Source organism: Mustela putorius, unplaced genomic scaffold (genome assembly GCF_011764305.1).
Source record: "Mustela putorius furo isolate JIRA1106 unplaced genomic scaffold, ASM1176430v1.1 tig00003869_pilon_pilon_pilon, whole genome shotgun sequence".
NCBI classification, from domain to species: domain Eukaryota; kingdom Metazoa; phylum Chordata; class Mammalia; order Carnivora; family Mustelidae; genus Mustela; species Mustela putorius.
The window spans coordinates 21243989-21271638 of NW_025422021.1; the positions used below are offsets into that span (position 1 = coordinate 21243989).

Genomic DNA, 27650 nt, shown 5'->3' on the forward strand with positions numbered 1-27650 from the left:
ATTGGCTTTTTGGTTTTGCAACTGTGACCATGTGGGGCTGTTAGTTGATACATCAGTCAGTTCAGTCCACGATAACACAAACCACTAAGGCTATTTAAGCAGAAAGAGGTTTCTGGGTACGTAAGAAATTATTGAAGAGCCAGCTCCCTCATTCCCACAAATGATTTCAAGGCATTACTGTTGAATTGGCCTGCTTAAGGAAACTACCCTTGGTTCAATCAGGACACCACTGTTCTAACTGAAGACTCCATGGGTCACACCAACTTCGCCTGAATCCAGTAATCAGGAACCACGGATATAACTGCCTTCAAGGTTGATCTGTGTTGCCTGCTAGATCTATACCAGCAGAAAGGATGCCTCATGCACTGCTAATCTACCAGCTTAACTCCATTTTTAATTCTTTCAAAACACATCTGATTGGCAGAATCTAAATAATGACCAGCATCCTGGCTGCAAGAGAGACTAGTAAATGTAGTTTTTAGCTGCCCAGCTTCTGCATCTCAGGAAGATACAGTGAAAGGAATTTAGAACAAATGTTAAATGAGCAAATTACATCTTCACTTGAGCTCATCTGGTGATGCCCCCTATAGTATCTCCCAACCTGTGAAGTATAATAAACTCCTGATACATACAGATGAGCTTTATTCCAGTTTCAGCAGTTTTTTTTCTTCAGAATATTTAAAAGCTCATGTATATGTAGTACAAATCGCTTTTGAGGGGTGCAGTGCCTGGGTGGCTCAGTCAGTTAAGCCTCTGACTTCCACTTAGGTCATGATCTCAGGGTCCTGAGATCAAGCCCCATGTCAGGCTCTGGGCTCAGTGAGGAGCCTGCTTCTCTTGCTTCTCTGCCCTTCCCCCTACTCATGCTTGCATTGTCTCTGTCTCTCTTTCTCTCAAATAAATAAATAATATTTTTAAAAAAGCAAAAGAAATCTCTTTTGAGATTTGTCAGAAATGATATAGTTGACCTCTCCCTCCTTCTTGAAAACCTGTTTTGGGGGGAATGCTTGTACTAATTGATATTATTTCTTTCTAAATTTCTGGTAGAATCCACCAGTGAAGTCATCTGGGTTTTCAAGGTTTTCTTGTAGTTGTTGTTTTGTTTGTTTTGGGGAGACATTAAAACACGAGTTCTACTTTTTAAATATCAATGCAGAACTATTCAGGTTATCTTTTTCTTCTTTAGTGAGCCTTGATTGTTGATGTCTTTCAAGGAGTTTGTCCATTTCATCTAAATCATTGAATTTATGGGCACATTGTTGGTCCAAATAGTGCCTTATCCTTTGAATGTCTTCTCTTTCATTATTCATATTATTGTATTATTATTATTACTGATTATTCAATTAGTGCCCTTTTTCCTTTGTGATTAGAGGCTTATCAATATTATTAATTTTTTTGACAAACTAGCTTTTGGTTTCATTGGTTTTTCTCAGATTTTTGAGATTTATTGATTTCTGTCCTTTATTATCTCCTTCTGTATTTCTGTGAATGTGATTTCCTGTTGTTGTTGCTTTTTTGGTTTTGTTTTGTCTTTTTTTTTTTTTTTGTAACTTCTTAAAGGGAACGCTTAACTCGTGTATTTAAGACCTTTCTTTTTCTTATATATGCATTTAGGGCTATAAACTTCCCTGTTAAGTTCTGCAATAGCTGTATCCTACAAACTTTGATTAATTTTCATTATTATTCTAGTGAAAATATTTTGTTTTCCTTTATGAATTCTTTGACCGATGGGTTATTTAGAAGTCAATAATTCAACATATCGATTTTTTAAATTGATGTCCATTTTAATGTCATTGTCAAAAATATACTGATGATGATCTATGCCCTGTTTTCTGGCTTTCCACTGTTGCTTTTTTAGACTGGCACCCTGTGGGTCTGTGAAAATTGTCAGGTTAGCCAAGTACTTAAGCAAAGATGAGTCTCTTTCTCTCTGGTTTCCTTGCTTCTAAGATTACCCACTACTTTCCAGCTGCTCTCCCAGATTTGGACTCTGTACTCTGTATTCTGACACTTTAGGCTTTCTGCTCTCTAAGCTAATCATGGTGAAGGAATGTATTCACTTAAGAAATACATCAAGCTCAATTGACCTGACGTGTGTACTTCTGTCTTTCAAGAGTATATTTCTGTATATTCTCTGCTAACTATTTTGCTGTGCCCCTGGGGTCCTTCCCCATTCATGCACAGTATACTTAAAGCTAGGTATTTGGATAGTTTAAGCTCTGAATTTGAACGTCAGTCTTTCTGTGGTTTGCTCATTGACAGAATTTCCCGTTTAAATTTCTTGATTTTGTTTTAAATCTAGTTTTTATTATCATTTTCTGTGGATGGCTCATGTGACCTCTGCACTACTACTACAATATTACTTAAAGTGTCCCCCCAAATAAATAACTATGTTCAGAGCAGCAATGACCACAGTCGCCAAACTGTGGAAAGAGCCAAGATGCCCTTCAAAAGATGAATGGATAAGAAGATATGGTCCATATATACAATGGAATATTATGCCTCCATCAGAAAGGATGAATACCCAGCTTTTGTATCAACATGGATGGGACTGGAGGAGATTATGCTGAGTGAAATAAGTCAAGCAGAGATAGTAAATTATATGGTTTCACTTACTTGTGGAGCATAAGGAATAACACAGAGGGCATTCAGAAATGGAGAGGAGAAGTGAGTTGGGGGAAATCGGAGGGGGAGATGAACCATGAAAGACTATGGACTCTGAGAAACAAACTGAGGGTTTTGGAGGGGAGCGGGTGGTGAGGGGAGTGGGTGAGCCAGGTCCTGGGTATTAAGGAGGGCAAGTATTGCATGGAACACTGTGAACCTTGTAAACAATGAACCTTGGAACACTGAAAAAAAATTTAAATTTTTAAATTTAAATTTAAAAAGTTTCTTTTAAAAAAAGAAAAAATTTTCACTTAAGACCCTAGGAATGGTATATGACTCAGTCTACTCAATCCAAATATCTTATTTCCCACAGAGTAGTAAGAAGTAAGGAATAATGGGCACATAATGTAAGTCAGACTAATCAAAGACAAAGAGATCCCGTTCTGGGATTCTTATTAGTGAGAAAGGATATGCTTTTGTCCCACAAATATAGGAGAAAGGGCCCATTTGAGGACATAGAGCCAAGAGAAGAAAGAGAAATTAGATACTGGTAAAGTTTCAATCAATCTTCCTTGTCTAAAAGGAGTTGTTTTCAAAAGTTTTTACATTATATGAGTTAATACATTCACCTTTTCACTTAGCCATTTTGAATTGGGTGTTTGGTACTTTTTGACCTAACTGATATACCCTCTAAGATCTAATTTCTGCCTAATTAAAACTTACCTGGTACTATTTTCACTCTGTTCGCGTTATCTTTCAGAGTCCTTGGCCTTTTACTTCTTCAGTTACAAAACATTCTTTCCCAAACCAGGATGTCAAACATGCTCTCCCTCTGTCTGGAAAAACCTTCACGTGGCTGGTTCTTTCTTATGCTTTTTCTCAGGTTAAATGTCCGGAGACATTAATTGGAGAATTCTCCTCTTTTCATAGTGTCTAGGTAATTGTTCCACTGTCACATATTTTTGTCCCCAATAATTTCCTCCATTATATTCTTCACATATATAATTGTACATTTGGTGTTATTTTACTTCTTTGTCCCTTTGTCTACATTGAAGGACAGAAACTATATCTGCTTTCTTTTATCAGCATGTATCCAGTCAGTGCCTGGCACAAAATACATGCTTAAGAAGCTATTTTTGACAAAAGGAAGGAGATAAACTTGCAGGACTTGGACTTGAAAATTATATGATAAATTAACTTTAATTAGTAAGTTTTCTAGGCCATGCTGTATTTTGTTCTGGTAGTACCAAATGGCTATGCAGGTTTTAGCTGGGAATGGGCATTATAAACCACATGGTGAGGAATCTTAAAGGATCACTTGACATTACTGAAAAGGGTATGAATAAATAAAATCCTGTAAGTCCAAATTTATTATTTTGTTAGAACTTCTCATTTAAAAAATAATCAGGGCTTAAGTTTACAGTCACTAGGGAATCATTTAAAAAAAAAAAAAAGAGGTAGCCTATTCTTGTGGGTTTAAGAATAAACCCAAAGCTTCATTCCAGTTTCTTTTAGTATTTATGTTATGAATAACTATTATAACATTTTTAGTTGCTTTGTTGATAGTGTAGATATCTATAAATTTCATTTAAAAAGGTTCAGAAATGTTCAGCTGTATAGCCTTCCTCAGTGGGTTTATTTTTGAAATATTATTTAACTTTTATTTGTAGTTTTAAATTGGAATTTTAACAGTAAATTACTATAGAAAGGTAATGCCTTCAAATTAATTAAGTACTCATAAAAATAAACCCAGTATTATAGATTAAATTTTATCTCCTCCCAAAAAAGGATATACTGGAATTCTAACCCCCAGTATCTCAGAATGTGACCCATTTGGAAATAGGGTCATTACAGAGGATCAAGTTAAAAGGAAGTTATTAGGGTACGTTTTAAACCAATATGACTGGTTTCCTTGTAAAAGGGGGAAATTTGGACACAGAGACATGCACAGAGAAAGCCATGTGAGGATATAAAAAGAATACCTGAAGTTCCCAAAAGCTAAGAAAGAAGCATAGAACAGATCCTTCCTTAGTGCTTTCAGAGATAGCACGGCCCTGTCATCTCTTTGATTTCAGACATCTGCCCTCTGGAACTGTGAGATGTGGCTTATGTTATAAGCCACTTAGGTTGTGGTACTTCAGTATGGCATCCCCAGCAAATTAATATACCCAGTATGTTTTCCAAAGCTGATTTTAATAATTTTTGCTCATTTTAAGAATTTTTTTTACTGAAACATAGGTAAAATAAGATTTTGGAATTCAATTAATTTTAGTTACCTTTTCTCTATTTCATTATTAAAATAAAATATAGCTGGACTTGAAGATAAAACTATATCTAAAAAATATTGTATATTTTTAGAATTTTAATCCATGAACTCTAAGTCCTTTCATTGGTCTAACAGAAATGCTTATTACAAAAGAGGAACTGCTCCTATCTTTAGCAACAATCATTTGCTAAACTGTAAACTGAATCAAGAACTGTTTACCATGTTCAGTGTTAGAGAGTGGCAGCTTTTGTTCCCTAAGGTTACCTAGACTTTTAATGACTTGTTTTCTAATTTAAAAAAAAAAAATTGTTTGAAAGGAAAATAGTAACTTTACATAGAATCCAGGCAAATCACTACATAATCAAATGTTCAAAGTTAGTATCACCAGTACACATAGCAACATCTTGGACCTCAAATATGTTTTGCTGAGAAGGATGTACTGCTTCTCCTTCCCAAAGATGCATAACCTCTTCTAATCATGAGAAAGCATCAGACAAACCCACATTGAGAAATGTTCTACAAAATACCAGACCAGTACTCTTCAATGTATCAAGATCATGAGAGACCATACTGAGGAACTGTCACAAATAAGAGAAAATTAAGGAGATATAGCTACTAAAACTGATAAGCTCTGAATAAATTATTAATTTTAATTCCTCAAGATTAATTTCCTGATTTTGAAAATTATTTCATGTCTGTAAGATGTTAACATAAGGGTGGTTGGGACTCTACTAATTTTGAAACTCTTGTGAGTCCTAAAATAATCTCAAAATAAATGCTTTAAGTGAAGACTTTCTTTCTATGCCATGCATCTTTTTAAATACTAAAATGTAGGAGTTAATTGGCTGAGAAATTTTCGACAGTGCAGGAATGAAATGAAGATTATTTGCAGGAAATGTCACCATTAACTATAGAATTCTTTCTGTTCTCTAATCAAAGTTTAAGATTATAGTTTGTATATTTTGAATTCCAGAATATTTGAAGATTTAATATATTTAAGAATTTTAATATGAACCAGTAATTTGAGCATTTCTTTAATTTACAATAATTTTGATGATGTTCTATTTGGTTATTACACTTACTCATTGCTAGTGTTGAAGTGTGCACATAACTTTTACTTGAACGTGCTGCCATTTTTTATGATTAGCATACTTTGCAGTTTGTATACTAGAGGCTGATTTTGCAATGCCATAAAATTATGCTTATAATTTTAAAGAACTAGAGACAAGAGTTTGAAGACATGTTGCAACAAGTTTGGGAAGCAATGAAAAGATTAAAGACATTTTTATTTCTAGCATACAAAAAGCAACATTTGTGGAGTTCTATCATAGTAATCAGTCTCCTTGATTTTTACAAAGATTAGATGCTTTAGCATACTTCGTATAATTATTTTGCTTTAATTGGCTATCTGGACTTTTCCTGACTGTTAGGAGATTTTGTTCACTGGTAATTCAGGTTCAAGACATTAGTACAGTATTTATACTATTCTGTTCTTGTGGGGGGAAAACACTTTTTGTATTGTGGCATGAAGTGCACTAGCATTAATAAAGATATTTGCAGTTACCATGCCTTGTTACTGAGACACTGACATTTTATGTAACTGCTTTAAATCACTTATACCTAGATTGGCTAGCAGAATTTGAAAAGCTCTGCTCAGAAGTGTTCAGCTTCTTATAATTTAAGTCAGAAGTTAGGTATTACAGATGGATATTAATTTTTATTGTGCAAAATGTGCACATTTGTTACCTACCCATTAAAATGGAAACTAAAAAGTTCATAATGTTGAAATTACATTTGAATGTTAATATCTGTTATAAAGAGTAAGTGTAATCTTCTAAAAGTATTTTCATTTTATGATATAATTTATCAGGTTGCAGATGTTTTCTCTGAACAAAATTTAAGAGTTTTAATCATAACAAGTTATTATTTGGGAGTATCTTCTGATATTAGATATATGAATGTAGAAAAAATGACTTCTACAAACGTGGAACATTCTAATATCCAAATAATCTTATTTTGTAGTTGTAAGATTAATAGAGCCTGTTTGACTCATGTTGTATTTTGTTTCATGTAAAACAGCATCATTCTGCTTTTTTATTAATACAGAATATGCTTTGTTTTAAATATAGTTATAGCATTCACTGAACTACCACCAGTCCATGATGAAAAATCACCTTGTGAACAGTAACTTAAAATTTTAAGACAGCTAAAGGCGGACATTGTTCTGATAATGGAATGAGGGTGTAATCTAAACAGCACCCCCTGCTGTATAAGAAGATAAAAGCCACAAGCCACATTGGAGGGGAGGCAAACCACAAGAGACTGGTCTCTGGGAAACAAACTGAGGGTTTTGGAGAGAAAGGGGGTGGGGGATTGAATGAACCTGGTGGTGGGTATTATGGAGCACTGAGTGGAATGCATAAACAATGAATTTTGGAACATTGAAAAAAAATTAAATTAAAAAAACAAGTCACAACAAAGAATTCATTAAATCAGCTTCTAATTTCCCAAAGACCTTTGAGTAACATTGTAAAGCAAAAAACATTGCTTTTTATAATTGGAGGAGAGAAAAAGTGATATATGCAGCTGACCTTTGAACAACACATATATGAACTGTGTAGTCCCCTTATACATACTTTCTTTTTCAATCAATACAGTATAGTACTATAAATGTACTTTCTCTTCATTATGGTTTTCTTAACATTTTCTCTAGCTTACTTTATTGTAAGAATATGGTATAGAATATAGATAACATACAAAATATGTGTTAAATGATTGTTGAATTGTCAGTAAGTCTTCCAGTCAACAATAGGCTGTTAGTAGTTAAGTTTTGGGAGGAGTCAGAAGTTACTGTTGGGTTTTCAACTGCAGTGGGGGGAGGGAGAGTTGGTGCCCTTACCTCTCTTTTTGGTAAGGATCAACTGTATTCTTAATTATTTAAGAACGATTAAGTTATTCTAATCATTCAATGATAGAATGAGTCTAATCATTCAATCTATTCAAGTTAATCTAATCACAAATAATTATTCTATCCTTTTAAAGGAAGAAGGAAACAAGGAAAATTATCATTTTAGTTGTCTGTAGCAGGTATTAGGAAGTGTTGCCCTTGCAACTGGTAACAGTTTTTTTATGCAGTGTTTTGTAGAGTAAAAATGATTAAGAGATGGCCTTTTCCTTTGTAACTTTAAATCCTAGTAATGGTACAGTGAAAGATAGCAAGTAATCATGAAAGTTCAAAGAAACCGCAAAACAGGTCTGGGAAATTCAGGGATACTTCTTAGGCAATATGTTTTTGAGATGGTTAGGATAGATAGGATTATGAGGCAAAAGAAATTCAAATGCATGATACATATAGGTCGAGGGATGGGAGAGGTGTGAAGTAGAGGAAATAATGTGACTAAAAATACAACAGTGGAAAACATTCGTTAAGTACCAGTTGTGTTTCACACTTTGCAGTTATTGGGGATACTAAGATAAATGAGATTCAGTTTTTGTTCTCAAAGAGTTTAAATCTTAGTTTACCAATTAATTGCATAGAAGTGATGGTTAAAACAATGGAAGCACATGAAATAACTGAGAAAGCATAAAGAAAGAAAGAAATGTAGCTGGACAAAATCCTTAAGAATGTTTGCTTTTAGAAAAGAAAATCCAATAAACCAGACCAGGAATTTTATTAAAAGACATAGTTAAGAAGAAGATCAGGATAGTTCCATGACCTGGAGCTTAAGGGTGAACATGGGTTTTGTGTTGCTGGTTTGTGGTTGTTGGTTTTTTTAAAAAATTTGTTTGTTTTTGGGTTTTTTGAGTTTTCCTCCCCTTCCTTACTCCCCTGATAGTGGGTTTTAATGAGGAAGAGGCACTCAGCAATGCTAGATTTATACAAAGTGGTGAAAATTAAGACAAGTAAAGATCAGTGGGACCTGGTAATTAAGAAAACTTCAGTAACTTGAGGTTTGAGGTTTGGCACAAATATTAAAGATTCTGAGAAGAGGGGAGGGAGTAGACATACAGGTAAGACTTCTTTCAAGGTTAACGCAGGAGAGATGGTGATGAAATTGAGAAGGAAGAGTAGATAGGGTCAGGGGAGTAGTTAAGAAAATGGAAATGAGAAATTGTGGTTAAGTGTAACCTAAGAGTTTAAGACCTTGGAGGTGGTAGAATTTTGAGTGATCAAATCCAATATGTGACTTAAATGGAATCAGGAAGAATAAAGACCAAGTGATAATTTTTTTTTTTTTAAGATTTTTATTCATTTGAGAGAGAGAGAGACAAAGAGCATGAGCAGGGGAGAGAGGATGGAGGAAAATAGGCTCTCTGTTGAGCAGGGAGCCCAATGTGGGGCTCGATCCCAGGACCCTGGATCACGACCTGAATTAAAGGCAAACGCTTAACTTTCTGAGCCACTGAGGCGCCCCTGGCCAAGTGGTAATTTAAAAAAAAAAAAGAACCAGGCTTCAGTGAAGTAAGGCAAAAGGAAGCTAGGAAGTATACTTGCAAGTTTAAATGAAGATTCAAAAGAACTTCCTGTTGGGGCACCTGGGTGGCTCAGTGGGTTAAGCCGCTGCCTTCGGCTCAGGTCATGATCCCAGGGTCCTGGGATCGAGTCCCGCATCGGGCTCTCTGCTCAGCAGGGAGCCTGCTTCCCTCTCTCTCTCTCTGCCTGCCTCTCTGTCTACTTGTGGTCTCTGTCTGTCAAATAAACAAATAAAATCTTAAAAAAAACAAACAAAAAAAGAACTTCCTGTTCTAATTGAAGGTCTTTGGATTAGTCCCATGGATGGGCCTCTTCTGCTCTTAATGAGTAGTAGTAAATTAATTTGTTCAACAGATATTTGTTGTATTTCTACTTTGGGACAACATTTTAGGTATTTATTGACTTGTACATATGACAGTATCACTTTAAATAATATTGAAATATTAACTAACTTGTTCTATTATATCATGGTATAAAAAATAGTTTAGTACTATTTAATTTATGTTCAACCATGAATTTCTTGAGGTCAGGGATTGTCTCATTCATCCTTGTATGCCAAGTTCCAAACATAGCACCTGACACTTTTAGTTATGTTCATGAAATGCCTGAATTACAGAAACTTTTGAATAAAGAACAGAATGATTCTGGAAGGTTATTTATTTATTTATTTATTTACATGGAATTAGTATCTGTGTTTTTTTAAAGGTGGTAGAAAAACAGCATTAAATCGTAGTTTTAAGAGTTTTTTTAATGAGAAAGATGTACTTATTGTATCATTGACTAATAGGTTCTTGCTATAACGGCAAAACATAGTGAAAAATATGAAATGTGTTATGGAATTATTTCTCTTCTGTGTACAACTATATCTGTGTAGCAGAGAAAGTCTCTAATGTGTATTTTTGATAATGCATGGTATCACTGTAATCATAATGTGGTCTTAGTCTTTTTTACTAAATACAAATGTGAATAGACCAACAGGGAATAAACTCTATAGATTCCATTGTCACTTGGGTGTTTTCTATGCTTTAATTACCTTCACCAAGAATTTTACAAGAAGGGATAAGAAAATAGAATAAGACAGCTTCTTTGTAATGTCTCCAGGCATAAATGTAACTTTGTGTACAAGACTGTACTTTTTTTCCCCATTTTAATCTGTGGTGAGTAAAGCTCATATTTTGTTAAAATTCTAGACTCACTTCCTCTTAGATATCACTCTTTTTAGAGTTAAAAAAACTTTGTTATCAAATTCTATATGATTGGTTCTTAATTACTGCTGCAAGAGTGACAGCTTCATTTAGATATTGTTTGTATTTTATTTTCATGAGACTTCAGGGTTTAGCTCATTTACTTCTTCACAAAAATAAAATTGATGTTTTAACTATGCATCTAAGAATGCTTACTACCAGTTCATTAGCTATCATAGAAGTATTTCTATCATCTCTGATCCTTTGTAATTTTAATCTGTTCTGAATTTTCATATTTGTATAGTTTTGAGTTTACCCCACGGACTTTTTTCATATTAAATAACTGTTACATGGAGTTGACATATATAATTTAAGAATTATTATTTTGTAAAATATAAATGAAAAATGATTCTAAAATCCTCAAACTAGAATGTTCACTTCAACTTGCTTATCCAGAAAACTGATATAAAAGGAAATGTAACTGATCATAGTATAAATGAATATTAATGAAACATTTGATTAAGGACATCTCATTCATGAAGTTGAATTGATTGTTGAGAACCATGGATTTTACATGTGAAAATAAACAAATAAATACTGGTTCTTAATGTTACAGGTTCATGTTTTTAGAGAAACTAGCTGGCTTTTAGAGAATTGGCCAAAAAAAAAAAAAAGTCCACAGTCCTTCTGGTGTCCTGTTGCTAGGCTTGATGATGTTTGAATGACCTTCTCTAGTATACCCTATTTTTGTTTGCCTCAACCTTAGTGCTAATGTAGTCTAGAGCTCTGATAACACTGAAGTACCGAATTCACAAAATTTCTTTTTTAGTCTGTGATGAACAGAAACAGATTGGCTGACTTGGGAAAGATACCCACAGTCTATCTTTCCCTTGTGCTCCCTGCAGTTTCTTTGTGGCCCTTCTTGCAAAGGCACATTGAGGATCTTCCCTGTGAGATCCAGTTACTGTGTTGTTATAATGGGACCTTGACCAGAAGTTTTTACCTTATAAGTTGATATAAGATCTACTTGGTGAAATTTATTTAAATCTTACTACTTTAATAAAAAATATAATGTTATTTCAGTACATAATATAAGGTTTATATTAGTCTCTGAGGGTACATGCTAACCTTTTTCATGATTCCTCTTGGCTCTCAGGGAATAAAAAAGCAGAGGAGAGATCTCTTTGATAACTAACTGATAACAAAAAGTATACCTATTTTTAGCTTTTGTTTTTACATTTCTCAAATGTATTATGTTAAAAACAATTAAATTGCAGTGCATAGTTAAGTATGATATAAACAGAAGATAATAAAGGAGACCTATCCTTATTTTAACACAGAGCATAATACCTTTCACACAATAAATTCTTAAAATAGACTGGAGTGTGGAGTTTGACACTCTATTTTCATAGTATCAGGCTAGGGGAACTTAATTATTTCTTGGAAGTAAAAGGAGGATTTCCAAAAATTAACAAATTTTCTGTCAAATCTCTTACAAAGTATGAAAAATAAGTTGTGCTTTTAGTTGTATAACATTTCGACCTGGAGTTTATGACACTTAGAACTAGATCTTTAGAATGCAGATTGAAAAGTCACACATTTGAATTGAATGTGATCCTTCCATCACAAAGTTAAAAATGACTTTTATATTGATAACCAAACTTGGATGCATTTAGAAATATCTTAGTAAGTTTATTCATTAAATCTTTATGCTGCCTTTTATATTGCTTTATTAGGCTAGAATATAATCCCTTTTTCGTGTCAACTCTCCTTACCTGAGAGCTATTGGACAGAGACCATAGCTTCACTTCTGGCTCTTGGAACTGGGAATGCCTTGCCCAGAGTGTGTGATAATTTGAGTAATGGCTTGGTGACAGATTGTGGGCTGACTTCATTGGTTTTTAACCTTATGTTAATAGAACGCTTTTGTTTTCCTTGTTATGAGTAAAAAAAAAATTGATAATAATGTACATGTATTAACAAAGTTCAATTCACATCAGTGGGTCAAATTATTATAATTAATGACAATTATACCTCAAATCTCAAATTCAAAGTAAATAAGGTTATGCCACTCATTTTCATTTTATTTAGAGTACTTTCATATTTCTGTAGGGTTTGAAGAGCAGAAATAGAAAAAGAAAAATGTAAAATAAAAATTTATGATAAGAAATTAGTATAAATTTTAATTATGAACTCTGAAATCAGATAAATCTCATCTGTTTTTATAGTACAACTTTAAGTGTGTTTTTTTCCCTCCCAGGACATTTATTCAGAGCAGCTGGGGATCAACCGTTTAACCTGTCCACAGTGTCGAGTGCCTTCCCAATGGTCAGCCACCCAGTCTTTGGTCTACATTCAGCCAGCTCAGGGCATTCAGAATTTGGTGGTTTGGGGACACTTGGTACACCCACAGCCTTAGCCGCACATCCCCAACTAGCATCTTTTCCAGGTAAACATCTGTTACAAACAGTGTTCAAGGAAAGGAGGAAAGCTTGAAAATGTTCAAGCAATAATTTGTTTATTAAATTGAACAAAAAGAATAGTCTAATGCCTGGTATATTGAAACTCTTGTACAAGAATTGACTCAATCCTATTTATCACGTGCAAAAAAACCCCCACACTATGTGTGCTAGATGGCAGCATTGATTACAGCTATGCAAGTGTTTAGCTAGAGAAAGGGGCATCTGCCACAAAAGTGATTAATTAGGCCAAGTGTACGTATTGTGAGTGTAGAGCTTGATGAATTTTTCTCAGCTTTATTTGATTTTTTTAAAAAAATTATTTAACTTACAATGGAAAGTAAACTCCAGTTCTTATAGCAAATATCTCTATACTTTTGAATTCTCACTTCTCTGTACTTTCCAAGGAAGGTGAACTTGGCTTTTAAATTCTATATTTTTCCATATTTGATCAGAACAACTATAAATTTGCACCATTTGCATTACAGCAAGACCAGAATTATCCCCAGTTCTACAGATTATGATAATTCAGGAGCTTAGTAAGGCACCAATTAAAGCTTAAATTGGATAAGCATGCTATAATTTTCCTTGTTATATTATTTTCAAAGTCTAAACTTTCATGTGTTTCCAGTGATTGATTTCACTTTAATAAATTTTAGCAAGGGATGCATGGTTTGGTCTTATAAAAAATAGTTTACAAATTAGAACATAATTCTAGAGACAAATAGACCTGAATTTAAACCTGACTGTTACATTTTAGCTGCGTGATCATGAACAAGTAATCTGACCACTCTGCCTCAGTTTTCTCATCTGAAAAATTGAGGATAGGTAATGGTACTTGCTTCTTAGGGCTCTTGTGAAGATTGAAGGAGATAAGCCATATAAGTACTGATTGCAATGTTTAGCATACATGAGTATATAATTAGTTATTATTATTATTACTTCCTCTTTCCCACTTTAATGGGTAATGAACTATCAAGTGCTTCTTCAAAAGGAAACGAACATCTCATTTTAACTGTATACAGAATGGAAAGACAGATTTATATTTCAAGTACTGTTTCTTGAGTCATACTCTTTTAATTCAGTTGTCTGGAAGAGAGTAGCTGGTGGGGAGAGTTAATATGACTAGAAAGTTAAAAATCAAGTCTTAAACTAAGCCTTAACATTTGTTTTAAAAATACTAATAGGAATTTATTTAGGCTAGTTTCTAACATGGTTGCTTAGCAAGATGATCAATCTGATAGATATTTGCTGAAATATAAAATTTCTGATTAAGAATAAAAATAGATAGTAGAAATATAGTTACTGGGTGTCTTAAAAATTTTTTTAATCATTTTGTCATAGCTTATTATACCATTGCTTTTGAGCCTATCTAAATTATTATTCACTCATTCATTTATTGTACAAAGTTCTTTAAGCATCTGCTGTATTCTATGCATTGAGGAATATACTGACATAGTATGTGTAATTTACAGTTTTTAGGAGATGGATAAACAATGACAAAACAGTCTTTAATGGTGAAGTATGTCTATGTAAGCATACTGTTTTCACCAAATAGACACTATGCCTAGACCTAGAAGACTCATTTGTTTAAGTTGTAGATTGGGCATAATAATTTAAATTTAAATTCTCTGTAATTGCCTTTATTCAGAAGGGTAATCTAAATGCCAAATTTTTGAAATCACCTAAAAGTTAAATGAAGACACGCAAGAAAGAAATTACTAGAAATTTTAAATAAAGAATAACTTACTTTATAATGTTATGTACTTTCTGCATTTCAGATAATAAAATCAACAGATGCAAAATTATTTAATGGATATTAGTCTAATATTATTTCCATTTTATATTGACATAGTATTTCACAGTAATTTCTTTAAAAATATTTATAACTTTTGGTCATTATATTTTTATATTATATTACCATGAATTTCTGTGAAGCATCTGGCTCCATCAAGTATGAAAGATTTAAAAATTCTGCTATATCTTCTAGGCCCAATATCATCTGAAATATTAGACTCTTTCAGTTGAATATAATTAATGTTGCCAATATGCTGTTACCTTCTTTGAATAGCTTTAGAAACTCATCATATTCTGGTTTATGTAATCCTTATTTTATATATTTTCTTTTATGAACAAACTATTTTGTGAGTGACTAAGTTTATTTTCATTTTCTTAAACTTGGAAGATAAATAAGCTTTTCATTTAACAAAAATTATATTATTTCTTATGAAATATTAGATATTTGTAAAGTTTGTAGTCAGAAGCTCTACCATTTTCATATTTTTATTTTATTGATTTTATTTACCTTTTTTTTTCTTTTAACTTGTGGTGTCAGCTTGTTTATAACATACACATTTTCCAACTTTTTATTTTCTAATCCCCATCGTCTGTACTTATTTATAGTGAGGTTCTAAAGTATAGTGTTATGGTTATGCTTTTATCTGAGCATTATTTCTGAGCATATTTTATATCTAAAATATTTGAATCTTATTATACTTAGATTGCCTTACCAACTTGTAGGCTGTTTATGAAGTCTATACATTCAGCTGTAATGCTTTAATTATAGACTCTGTATTAAATAATGTAAATATCTTTAGGAAACCTCAGTCCCTTTTTATTAGCAATTTGGAACCTAGGTTTCAAACCTATAAATAAGAATAGATTCCAGCTGAGCTGATACAAGTCCAAAATACACAGTTTTCCTTCCCACCTAAATACACTTCTTTCATCTAAACAGGGATAAATGATTAATGCTTTTGTATAGTTATTCTTGGTTCAGTTCCCATCATTCAGGCACTGCTAAATATGCATTGGTGTCATTTCACTAGCAGTGCCTTCCTGCAGTGCAGAAGAATAGCTTTTGCAGTTTTCTGCTTACTCTGTTTTTAGACCTTTTAGAATAGCAGCCACCATGAACATTTCACTTTTTGAAGAAAACAGATTTTGTCATTAGATAATGAAGGTGCATATCTTTACATTCTGTTTTTAATGAAGGGCTATTCTTAGAAAAGATTTAAAGATCATACAAGAAACTGACAAAATTAAATTTTTCCCATACTATATTTTCAGTTTCTTTTCTCTAATTTCCTCGTGTTGGTTACAATCAATGAAAAATACAGCACATCTCTTAGAAGATTAGCCTGAAAGGTCATAAATGATTTGGTAATCTGGCAGGTTAGCCAAGTAGAAAAGATTATTTCTAAGATTTTAAATGGGGCAATACAAGATGTTCTTTTGGATTATTTTCAAATATCATCTTAATCTTCACCCTTTTTGATAAATGTATTCTATAAAATTTGGCTTCTCTCCTTTTCTAATAGTTTTAACTAAGAGCCACTGTTTGAACATCTAAATTGCATTTGATGATTTTCTACCATTGATTCACTTTACATTGATAAAACAATCATTGTTAGCTATAATTTATGAAAGAAAATATAAACAAACTCCAAGCTTTCCATATTAACTTTTATGGGGAAGAGTTTTGTAGAACTTTTATGTTTTAATATGACTTATTTTGGAAATCTTTGAATACCTGAGACAGAAAAAAAACACTGCTTTTGCTATCTTGATGTTTTTAATTAAGTATAGAATATCTTCTTTCATAAATGAACTTGAGGTATACTGGTTTACAGTAGCAGTCTTGGTATTATTATTTATGATTTTTCAGACTCAGATTTAAATTGTATATAATTTGAGGAAATTCTTAACATAGGTTGTAAATGGTACAACCATAAATTCTAAGGTTTTAAAATACATTAGTATATTCTTAAATTTCATAATTATGAAATTTTTCTAAATTCTCTAATTTAGGAAAATTATGGTATAAGTTATCAAGAAGTCATACAGTTCTTTACTTTTCCAAATTTTCCATTTTATTTTTAAAACCATAGACTACCTTTATTCTTCATAAACTTGAGTTCAAGGAAGCTGCCAAGTGAAGATCCTTGGATACTTTCTTAATGAGAGGAGTGATGAGTATGTAACATCTAATAAGCTGTCTTACAGTTAGATGATCAGAACTGTGTATAATGCAGCTGTTCTGTTCCAAAATGAAACTTGGTATTTTTTTCCAGGATTAAAGTAAGAAAAGCATTGTTACATTAACTAGAAAGTTAATTCAAGTATTTTTTGCTTGTTTGTTTGATGTTTGGTTTTGAGGTGCAGAATGGTGGCGAACAGCAGATGTTCATAGTCGCACAGGGGCAACCTTCTTTCCACCATTACTGGGAATTCCACCACTGTTTGCTCCTCCAGCCCAGAATCATGATTCTTCTTCATTCCATTCAAGAACTTCAGGAAAAAGTAATAGAAATGGTCCTGAAAAAGGTATTCCTTAACTTAAGTGATGTTTTACAAATCCTCCATTCCAATACCTATTTTCAGTAGAGTTTAGTTTTAATAACTTTATATAACAGTATACTAGACACTTTTCACGATGGCTTGCTTACTCCTTAACAATAACTCTGAGAGATTGGAAGTATCTTCATTTCACATCCAAGAGTAAATAAGTGATTTGAGGACAGCTTGCATGGCAGTGTGGCATGGCAAGATTTGAACCTGGCCTTCTAACTCCCAACTCCACTGCTTTTTCCTCTGTATCTTATTACCTCCTGTGTATAATCCAGCATAAGATTTACTTCTGTAATTAAGCACTAAATTCATCAAAACTATTATCCAAGTACTCCTTTTTTCTTTTAAGTGATCATTAATATTTCTGCAGTTTATAACCTGTTAGAATAGCATTTGCAAATCATAATAGCATTTTGGATGGTTTATTATTATCATTATCATTTCTCACTTGGGTAAGAGCTTTTGGTGAGTTTGCTCTGAAAAGGGAAATGTTTGCATTTAATTATATTTCTAAACATTATTTTAATGGAAGTGGAATTCAGATAAATATAAAATTACCATTTTAAAGTGAACAGTTCGGTGGCATTTAATGCATTCAGTCTTGAACAACTTCCACCTCTGTATACTTACAAAACATTTCATCATGCCAAAAGGAAACTCCATACCCCTTAAGCAATTTCTCCCCATTCTTCCCCCTCTCAATCTCTGGCCATCACTAGCTTATGCACTGTCTCTGTGGATTTATTGTGAATATTTCATACAATACATGACTTTTTATGTCTGACTTCTTTCATGATGACTGACTTTCTTAGCGTGATGTTTTAGAGTCATTCATATTATATATAGCATATATCATTACATCATACCTTCTTTATGACTGAGTAATATTCTCTTGGATAAACATGTTTGTTTTTATTTTCAAGGTGTAAATGGGTCAATAAATGGAAACAGTACATCATCTGTATCTGGTATCAACACACCTGTATTATCCACTACTGCTTCAAGTTCTGTGGGACAAACTAAAAGTCTAAGCTCAGGTGGAGGAAATCGAAAATGTAATCAGGAACAAAACAAAAACCAGCCTTTGGATGCTAGAGCTGACAAAATAAAAGATAAGGTAAGTTATTCCTTCCAGAACAAATGTGTAACAGATCTTTATGTAAGCATTCCAAGCTTCAAACTACCTGAATCTATGGAAAAATTTCTTATGAATTACCACTCCTATTTTACAAATGCTTATTTTTATGGTTTGGTACTAATATTAGGACTCTTAAAAATTACATCTGTTAGCACCAGTATAAATAATACAAATAGTAATAATAGCTAAGATTTGTGGAGAACTTAACATATAACAGCTCTACTCTGATTGATTTGCATATAATATCTATTTTAATCCTCTCTATAACCCCTAATTAGCTAGGTATTGTTATTATAAATGGAGAAACTGGGCCTCAAAATAGTTGGCCAGTAAGTGGACAGGATTTGAAGTCCAAGTGGTTGACCCCAGAGCCCATGTTTTTAAGAAAACAAAAATGAGAAAACATTTTATTATGGGAAATTTGATATCTATAGAATAGACAGAATAGTATGATAATCCTGTGTACCCATTATTCATTTTCAAGAGTTGTCACCTCTTGGCCCATTTTATTTCATTATATCTCCAACTGTGCAGGTTATCAGTTTATACCTCTCACCTTCCTCTGCTTGACCAGTTGGCACAGTTAGAGCTTGTCAGCAGAGGGTGTTGGAGAAACCGTGGAAAAAGAAAGGCTGTTTCTGGTTGCAATGTTTTCTTCTTGCTGTCATGCTGTGGCTGCCAGTGAGTAGCTTTCAGCCCAGCTGGCAGCTTCTCTGTGGTTTCGGTTTAGGAGACCTAGAAGTACACACTGTCTGGTGGGTCTCATGGGCATCCCAGCAAGCATCTTAGTAGTAAGTTTTGCCGGGATGCCAGTGGGTGGCTTTCTAGCTAATTTTAGTGGCACCCCAGTGAGGAGGTTTCCAGAAACTTTTCCTGGCACTCCAGCAGGCATGTTTCTTATTTGCCAGCCTTGACCTGTGACACCTCAGTGAGCTTTTCTGCCATCCAGTGGGCAACAGCCACATCCTCTCCAAAGTCTGAAGTTCAGCCTTGGGTGAATGAGGTTGGAAGATAGAGGCTCTCTTCCAAGTTTACCTTTATTTTCCTACTCTACCTCTGCCCTCCAGGAAGTGGTTGTTCCCTACATCTGCTATTTCAGTATTCTTTAGAGGTCTCTTTATCTCTTTTAGTAGTATTCATATTCTGCTACTAGTTAATAATTCTACATCATAAAATCTCCCAGTTCAAATAGCTGATGTGCTTTCTGCCTTCTGACCAGATCTGTCTGCCATTGAAAAGGTATTATCAGGAGTAGGGTGGATATGCAAATTGCAGATGATAAATTCACTCCAATATTCTGGTCATTCTGAGCCTTTAGATTTCCTCTTCCATATCATGCCAGAGAAGCTGTGACATTTTCATTTTATTAAATGTAGACCTCCACAGAGTCTGGGTTTCATGCATACGAGCAGGTAAGCTAGGATACCTCCAGCTACATGAACTGATATATTATATCCATACTTTCTCTTAAGTGCACCCATATTTACGAATTTGGTCTGCTCTCATTTGTAATTTCTTCTTGAGATAGGAGTCTTGGTTTATTTTGATTTAAAACTCCTGGTACCAGCTGCAAACATTTTGGGAATAAAGATAATAACTAGGGCAGCATCTTCTCATCTCTAAATTCTGTAAAAACCACATTGAAGGCCTGGTTTTCTGGGGGAGCAGAGTCCGCGCACATCCTTTTCTTCACCATCTCAGATATAATATCAAGGAGCTTGTCTCTTCCCCATTGCCTTTACTTGCCTCCTTTGTTTTAGATCATTTGACCCAAAAAGTCCGAGTATTTCTGATCTTTCTATTCTTCTTCTTTTTTTTAAAGATTTTATTTATTTACTTGACAGAGAGAGATCACAAGTAGGCAAGGAAGGCAGGCAGAGAGAGAGAGTGGAGGAAGCAGGCTCCCCGCAGAGCAGAGAGCCTGGTGCGGAACTCGATCCCACACCCTGAGATCACAACCCAACCCCGAAGGCAGAGGCCCAACCCACTGAGCCACCCAGGCGCCCCTCTGATCTTTCTATTCTTTTCTACTGAATCTGTGTGTCTATTTCTGTGGCAGTACCACACTGTTTTGATTATTACAGCTTTGTAGTAGAACTTGAGATCTGAAATTGTGATACCTCTAGCTGTGTTCTTCCTTTTCAAGAATGGTTTGGCTATTCAAAGTCTTATGGTTCCATATAAATTTTAGTATTATTTGTTCTGGTTCTGTGAAAAATATTGTTGGTATTTTGATAGAGATTGCATTAAATCTATAGATAGCTTGGGTAGTATGGACATTTTAACAGCATTGGTTCTTTCAGTACATGAGCATGGAATATCTTTCCATTTGTTTGTATCATCTTCAATTTCTTTCATCAGTGTTTTGTAGTTTTCAGAGTACAGGTCTTTTACCTCCTTAATTTATTCCTGGGTATTTTATTATTTTTGGTGCAATCACTCCAAAGGGGATGTTTTCTTAATTTCTCTTCCTGCTACTTCACTATTAGTGTGTAGAAGTATAGCGGTTTTCTGTAGATTAGTTTTGTATCTTGCAACTTTACTGAACTCCTTAATTAGTTCTAGTAGTTTTGTGGTGAAGTGTTTAGGGTTTTCTATGTATAATATCATGTCATCTGCAAATAGTGGCACTTTTACTTCTTCCTTATCAATTTGGATGCTTCTTATGTATTTTTTTTCTTATGTGATTGCTATTGGCTAGGACTTCCAATACAATGTTAAATAAAAGTGATGAGCGTGGACAGCCTTATCTTGTTCCCAATCTTAGAGGAAAAGCTCTTTTTCACCATTGAGTATGATATTAGCCATGCATTTTTTATATATGGCATTTATTACGTTGTAATATGGTCCCTGTAAACCTATTTTGTTGAAGGTTTTTATCATGAATGTATGTTGTATGAATTTTATAAATCTATTGAGATAGCCATATGGTTTTTATCCTTTTCGTTATCAGTGTGATGTAGCACATTGATTGCTTTGTGAACATTGTATTACCCTTGTTTCTGGAATAAATTCCAATTGATTGTGGTGAGTGACTTTTTAAATTCAGTTTGCTAATATTTTGTTGATTTTTGCATATATGTTCATCAGAGATATTGACCTGTAGTGTGTGTGTGTGTGTGTGTGTGTGTGTGTGTTTTGTAGTGTCTTTACCTGGCTTTGGTAGCAGGGTAATGGTCTCACACAATGAATCTCAAAGCTTTACTTCCTCTTCTAATATTTGGAAGAATTTGAAAGAACACTTAATTTTTACTTTTTTAAATGAACTTTTTTAGTTTGTTTAGATTTATTTATTTGACAGAGAGAGAGATCACAAGTAAGCAGAGAGGCAGGCAGAGAAAGAGGGGGAAGCAGGATCCCCACCGAGCAGAGAGCCTGATGGGGGGCTTGATCCCAGGACCCCAGGACCATGACCTGAGCCAAAGGCAGAGGCTTTAACCCACTGACCCACCCAGGCACCCTGAAAGAACACTTATTAACTCTGCTTTCTTTCTTTCTCTCTCTCTTTATTTTTATTATTTTTATTATGTTATGTTAGTCATCATACAGTGTATCATTAGTTTTTGATGTAGTGTTGCATGAAAAATAGGTATTAATTCTTCTTAAATGTTCGGTAGAATTCATCTGTGAAGCCATCATGTCTTGGACTTTTGTTTGTTGGGAGATTTTTTTTTTAATTAACATATAATGTGTTATTTGCTTCAGGGGTACAGGTCTGTGAATCATCAGTCTTAACACAATTCACAGCACTTACCATAGCACATACCCTCCCCATTGTCCATCACCCAGTTACCCCATACCCCTGACCCCCCCTCCCCTTCAGCAACCCTCAGTCTCTTATGGTTTGTCTCCCTACCCGGTCCCATCTTGTTTCACTTTTTCCCCGGCTTTCCGTATGATCCTCTGCCTTGTTTCTCACATTCCTCATATCAGTGAGATCATGTGATTATTGTCTTTCTCTGATTGACTTATTTTGCTTAGCATAATACCCTCTAGTTCCATCCACATTATTGCATATTATTGCAAATTGCAAGATTTGGGGGTGTTTTGACGGCTGCATAGTATTCCATTGTGTATATATACCACAACTTTTTTATCCATTCATCTTTTGATGGACATCTAGGCTCTTTTCATAGTTTGGCTATTGTGGACATTGCTGCTATAAACATTCGGATGCACGTGCCCCTTCAGATCACTACATTTGTATCTTTAGGATATATACCCAATAGTGCAATCGCTGGGTCATAGGGTAGCTGTATTTTCGACTTTTTGAGGAAACTCTATTCGAGTTTTTGATTATCGACTCAATTTTATTGCTATTAGTTCAGTCTCTTCACATTTTCTATTTCTTCCTGATTCAATTTTGTAAGATTATATGTGTCGGGGAATTTATCCATTTCTTCTAGGTTGTCCAGTTTGTTGGTATATAATTTTTCATAATATTCTTTTATAATCTTTGTATTTCTGTGGTGTTGTTATTTATCATCCTTTATTTTCTATTTTATTTAATTGTGTCCTCTCTTATTTCCTTGATGAGTCTGGCTTAAAGTTTTATCAGTTTTATTTATCTTTTCAAAGAACCAGCTCCTGGTTTCATTGATCTGATCTAATAATCTTTAAGTTGCTATTTCATTTATTTATGCTCTTATCATTATTATTTTCATTCTTTTACTAACTTTGAGCTTTGTTGGTTCTTCTTCTAGTTTCTTTTGGTGTAAGGTTTGGTTGTTTATATGAGATTTTTCTTCTTCCTTTAGGTATACCTGTATTGCTACAAACTTTCCTCTTGAAAATATTTTGCTGCATCTTAAAGATTTGGGATTGTTGTCTTTTCATTTATCTCCATTTATTTTTTTATTTCCTTTGTTATTTCTTGATTGATCTATTCATTGTTTCCTAGTGTGTTAGTTAGCCTCCATGTAATAGTGTGTTTTCCCATTTTTTTCTTGTGTTTGATTTCTAATTTCCTGCTGTTGTGGCTGGAAAAGATACATGATATAATTTCAGTTTTCCTGAATTTATTGAGACTTATTCTGTGGCCTAACATGTTATCTTTTCTGGAGAACATTCCATGTGTACTTGAAAGAATGTGTATTCTGCTGTTTGGGGATGGATGTACCTCTTAGAAATAGTGCTAAAATATAGTAAGATCTGAAATCCCCACTGCCTTCACAGTGTATTAGGCATTGAGCAAGATTTCAGAAGCATGCATATGAAATAGATCCTGTCCTTAGTTCTGATAAGAAGTCTACACTGACATTTCTAAATAAAATCAATGCTGTTAAAGGAAAAAATATTTCATGTAGCAGGGACTAAAAATGTACATAGGCACCTCTTTAATGATGTAAAAGGTGGATTCTCAGATACCATGATTGTGTCTATAGACATGTATGTTGAAATGACACTAGAAAAAGACTGGTTATCAAAGTAAGAGATTTTAGAACCTTAATTTTCAGAAAAAGAACACCTTTGAATAATACATTATGAGGCATGAATTTGTGATAGTAGGTTGTCAAGTAAAATGGAGATAAGGGACATTGGAACTAAGGGGAAAAATCATTCTTTTTTTTTTTTTTTAGCCAATATTTTTCAGTTTTAAAGCTTTTCATTTTTATTTTTATTAATTTATTTTTTTAAAGATTTATTTGTATTAAAGAGAGACAGAGCATGCAAGTGGAAGGAAGATCAGAGGGAGAAGGGGAGAGAGAATCTCAAGCAGACTCACCACTGAGCATGGAGCATGACTTGGGGCTCATTCCCATTACCCATGAGATTACCCCCTGAGCCGAAATCACAAGTAGATGCTTAACCAATTGAGCCACTCAGGTGCCCTTTAAAATCTTTTTAAATTAAAACATTGATTGCTTAGGTAACCCTTTTTATGAGTAGTTTGAAAAAATGTTCTTCATTTAATTTTGATAATTCCTCCTGGGGGTTGCTATCTTAGTAGTGTGCATCGAAAATCAATGATGAAGGCGAATTCCCTCATATACAATGCATGCATATTTACAATAAAGGTAGATATTTAAATTAAAGTACATCACAGACAAAAATACACACACAGCCTGTTGGGGGGCGGGGGACAACTGTTCAACTTTGAAAAAGTTCCACTCCTCCGTTAACCTCTATTAAAACCCAGAGTGGTAACTTCAATTTAGACTCTTCATGATTTTCATAATCTTGCTATACATGCTTAGAAACCCACAACAGATTTTGGTACAATGAAGATTTTTCTCTGCCAAATAAATGGTAGGCTTAATGTTATTATATTGTTAGTATTTTGTTTTTATAGTAATATTATATTGTTACTATTGTTTCTCTTTAATCTCTACTTTGGTCTTTTTCATCCTGTGATACCCACACTATTCCAGGTCAGTTTCTCATCACTGTGTTTTACTGTGAAGGAAAGATACATAGTTCCAGGAATGATGGTTACTATTAATCTGGATTATTTAGGGTGTGTCTCTGGAGGAAACATTATGGTCACTAGTTTGGAACAGTTAACACGGGTTACCATTGCAAGGAGAATATAACAGGACTGATTCTCTTCACTCATGCATTTCATTTCATTTAAATCAAACTTCAGAAAACACAAAGGAAAGAGTCCTAATTTGAAATCAATAACTATCACTTCAAGTTGGCTTCTTTTTGTGGAAGTGTATTAACGTCTTTCATCCCCAACTCATTAGTCATGACAGGCCGTACTTCTGTTAAGACCATAACTTTTGTAACTCATTGCTTTTGTAATTTGTTGCTGCTTTTTCTATATTTTGTTCTTTATTTTATCTGTCAGTGAATCCTATTGAAATGTTCCTATGTAACTTTGGATTATACTCAATCCTATTGCTCCATCATGTCAGTATTTCTCCTTTTTAGTCTTCCTATTGGCAGAGTTTTAACTTTTCCATTGTTATATATTTATTTAGTCATAATTCATCTAATGATCTTTCCTCCTCTTTATCCACTACCATGGTCTAATATTTTTTAATGATTTATTCATGTAGTTAAAAAAGAGAGGGGGAGGAGGCAGAGGGGGAGAAAGAATCTCAAGCAGACTTTCCACTAAGTGAGGAGCTGCACTCAGGGTTTGATCTCATGACCCTGAGATCATGACCTGACCCAAAATCAAGATTCGGAGGCTTGACTGACTGAACCACACAGCCACCCCTACTACTGTCTGTTATTTAAACACAGAATTTTTTTTTTTAATGTGACCCAATGTCACTTTCTACCAATTTTGGATTTTCTTTTTCCTGTACAGCCTTAAATATTGCAGAAATTAATATCTCTCTTTATCATATTTTCTATCTTTCCTGAAGTAAAATATTAAAAAATTAAATTCATTGCTAAAGCAGCCCTTAAGTCCTTTGCTACTTATTTTATCTTCTCTCTACTTCTTATTACATATGAAATTGTTTGCTTTCATATTAGTCATTTGTCTACTCTTCCACCATCTGCACTAGAATATAAGTTTCTTGAAGGCAAGGACTCTGTCTTAGATATCATTGTTGTCCAGCACCTAGAAGGTGTCTTTGGTATGTTATGTGTAAATATTTGGTTATTGACTCACTATGCACATAAAAAAGAAGACTAAACTTAAATATAGAACTTCAGTGTCTATAACCTTTATCATAACTGGAATTATAATTTCATAAATTGCTCTTTTTAGTCTGCCATACATTTTGAAGCATTGAAGTCACATGAATAGATCTACATATATACTATATCAATGTTTCTAATGTTCTCTACATAACAGAGCCTGTACTTTTTATTGGAGAATTCCTATCATATAAGTTATTTGGATCTGTTTGTTGAATAATTACCCGTGCAACGTGTGTCTTTTCTCTTTTTTCTAAAATGCCCTTTTGAGATGGAAATATCACTTGAAAATTAAAACTTGCTTGAACTTAAATTTCTTACTGAACTTTGAATTTTTCCGAAAATAAAGTCTTGCTAAAAACTTGTCTTTATCCAGAAACCAAGGAAGAAAACTATGGAAAGTTCTAGCAACAGTGATAGTGATTCGGGCACGTCATCAGACACCTCAAGTGAAGGCATTAGTAGTAGTGATTCAGATGATCTAGAGGAAGATGAAGAAGAAGATCAAAGTATTGAAGAAAGTGAAGATGATGATTCTGATTCAGAGAGTGAAGCACAACATAAAAGTAACAACCAGGTATAAATAATTTATTGGAAGTATCACATAGTATTCCTATTCAGGAATTAACTGGTTTATCTTGACTCTCAAAGTCTATAATGTTTAAAGGTAATCATGTCCTTAGTTTTTAACATTTGCACAGGAAAGGAGATGGAGAAACATTTTTAAAGGGACATTTGGTATACTTTTTAGTGAGCTTTATATAACTATTATAAATCATTAGCACTTTTTAGAGTACCTTTTTTCTCCCAAGTTTTACTGTTTGATATTCTTTGTTTTAATGGATACTGAGAAGTTGCCTTTTTATTTTTATTTACAGGTGCTATTACATGGTATTTCAGACCCAAAAGCAGATGGACAGAAAGCAACTGAAAAAGCCCAGGAAAAAAGAATACACCAGCCATTACCTCTTGTGTCTGAATCCCAGACTCACTCATCATTCCAATCCCAGCAGAAGCAGCCTCAGGTTTTGTCACAGCAGCTTCCATTTATTTTCCAAAGCTCTCAGGCAAAGGAGGAATCTGTGAACAAACACACAAGTGTAATACAGTCTACGGGATTGGTGTCCAATGTGAAACCTTTATCTTTGGTAAATCAAGCCAAAAAGGAAACTTACATGAAACTCATAGTTCCTTCTCCCGATGTACTTAAAGCAGGGAATAAAAATACCTCTGAAGAATCTAGTCCTTTGACCAGTGAAATGCGATCCAAACGGGTGAGTGAAAAATTATTTATAGAAGAATTTTATCATTAGAGAAAGAGCTCTTATATAGTCTTACAATATACAAGTTTAAATTAAATTCTGCTCTTATTTCCATACTTCATTAACTACCAGGAATAGAATTTGCACATCAGAAAACTAGATTTCTCTGATTTTATATTTACATATATATCTGCTTAGTATTTATTTGGCAACACAGTCGTGTCATTTTTTCCCCCAGGTATAATGATTTAGTAGTAAGGGGAGCAATATGTTTGGTTAAGATATACTTCACCATTACTTTTGTTTAAGAT

General features: G+C 33.8%; 1 protein-coding gene across 22 annotated transcripts in view; it reads left to right on the forward strand.

Annotated features, from left to right (window-relative positions):
• BAZ2B (bromodomain adjacent to zinc finger domain 2B) overlaps positions 1–27650 on the forward strand; it is a 316560-nt gene that overhangs the window by 180011 nt on the left and 108899 nt on the right. For 16 of the 22 annotated variants that reach the window (XM_045066575.1, XM_045066584.1, XM_045066581.1 and 13 more), the window contains 5 exons: positions 12792–12980; positions 17149–17316; positions 18264–18457; positions 26454–26654; positions 26956–27351. In XM_045066575.1, coding sequence (XP_044922510.1) covers positions 12792–12980; positions 17149–17316; positions 18264–18457; positions 26454–26654; positions 26956–27351 — 1148 coding nt within the window. The remainder of the gene's footprint in view (positions 1–12791; positions 12981–17148; positions 17317–18263; positions 18458–26453; positions 26655–26955; positions 27352–27650) is intronic. The other 6 variants (XM_045066580.1, XM_045066593.1, XM_045066594.1 and 3 more) reach the window with 3 other exon arrangements.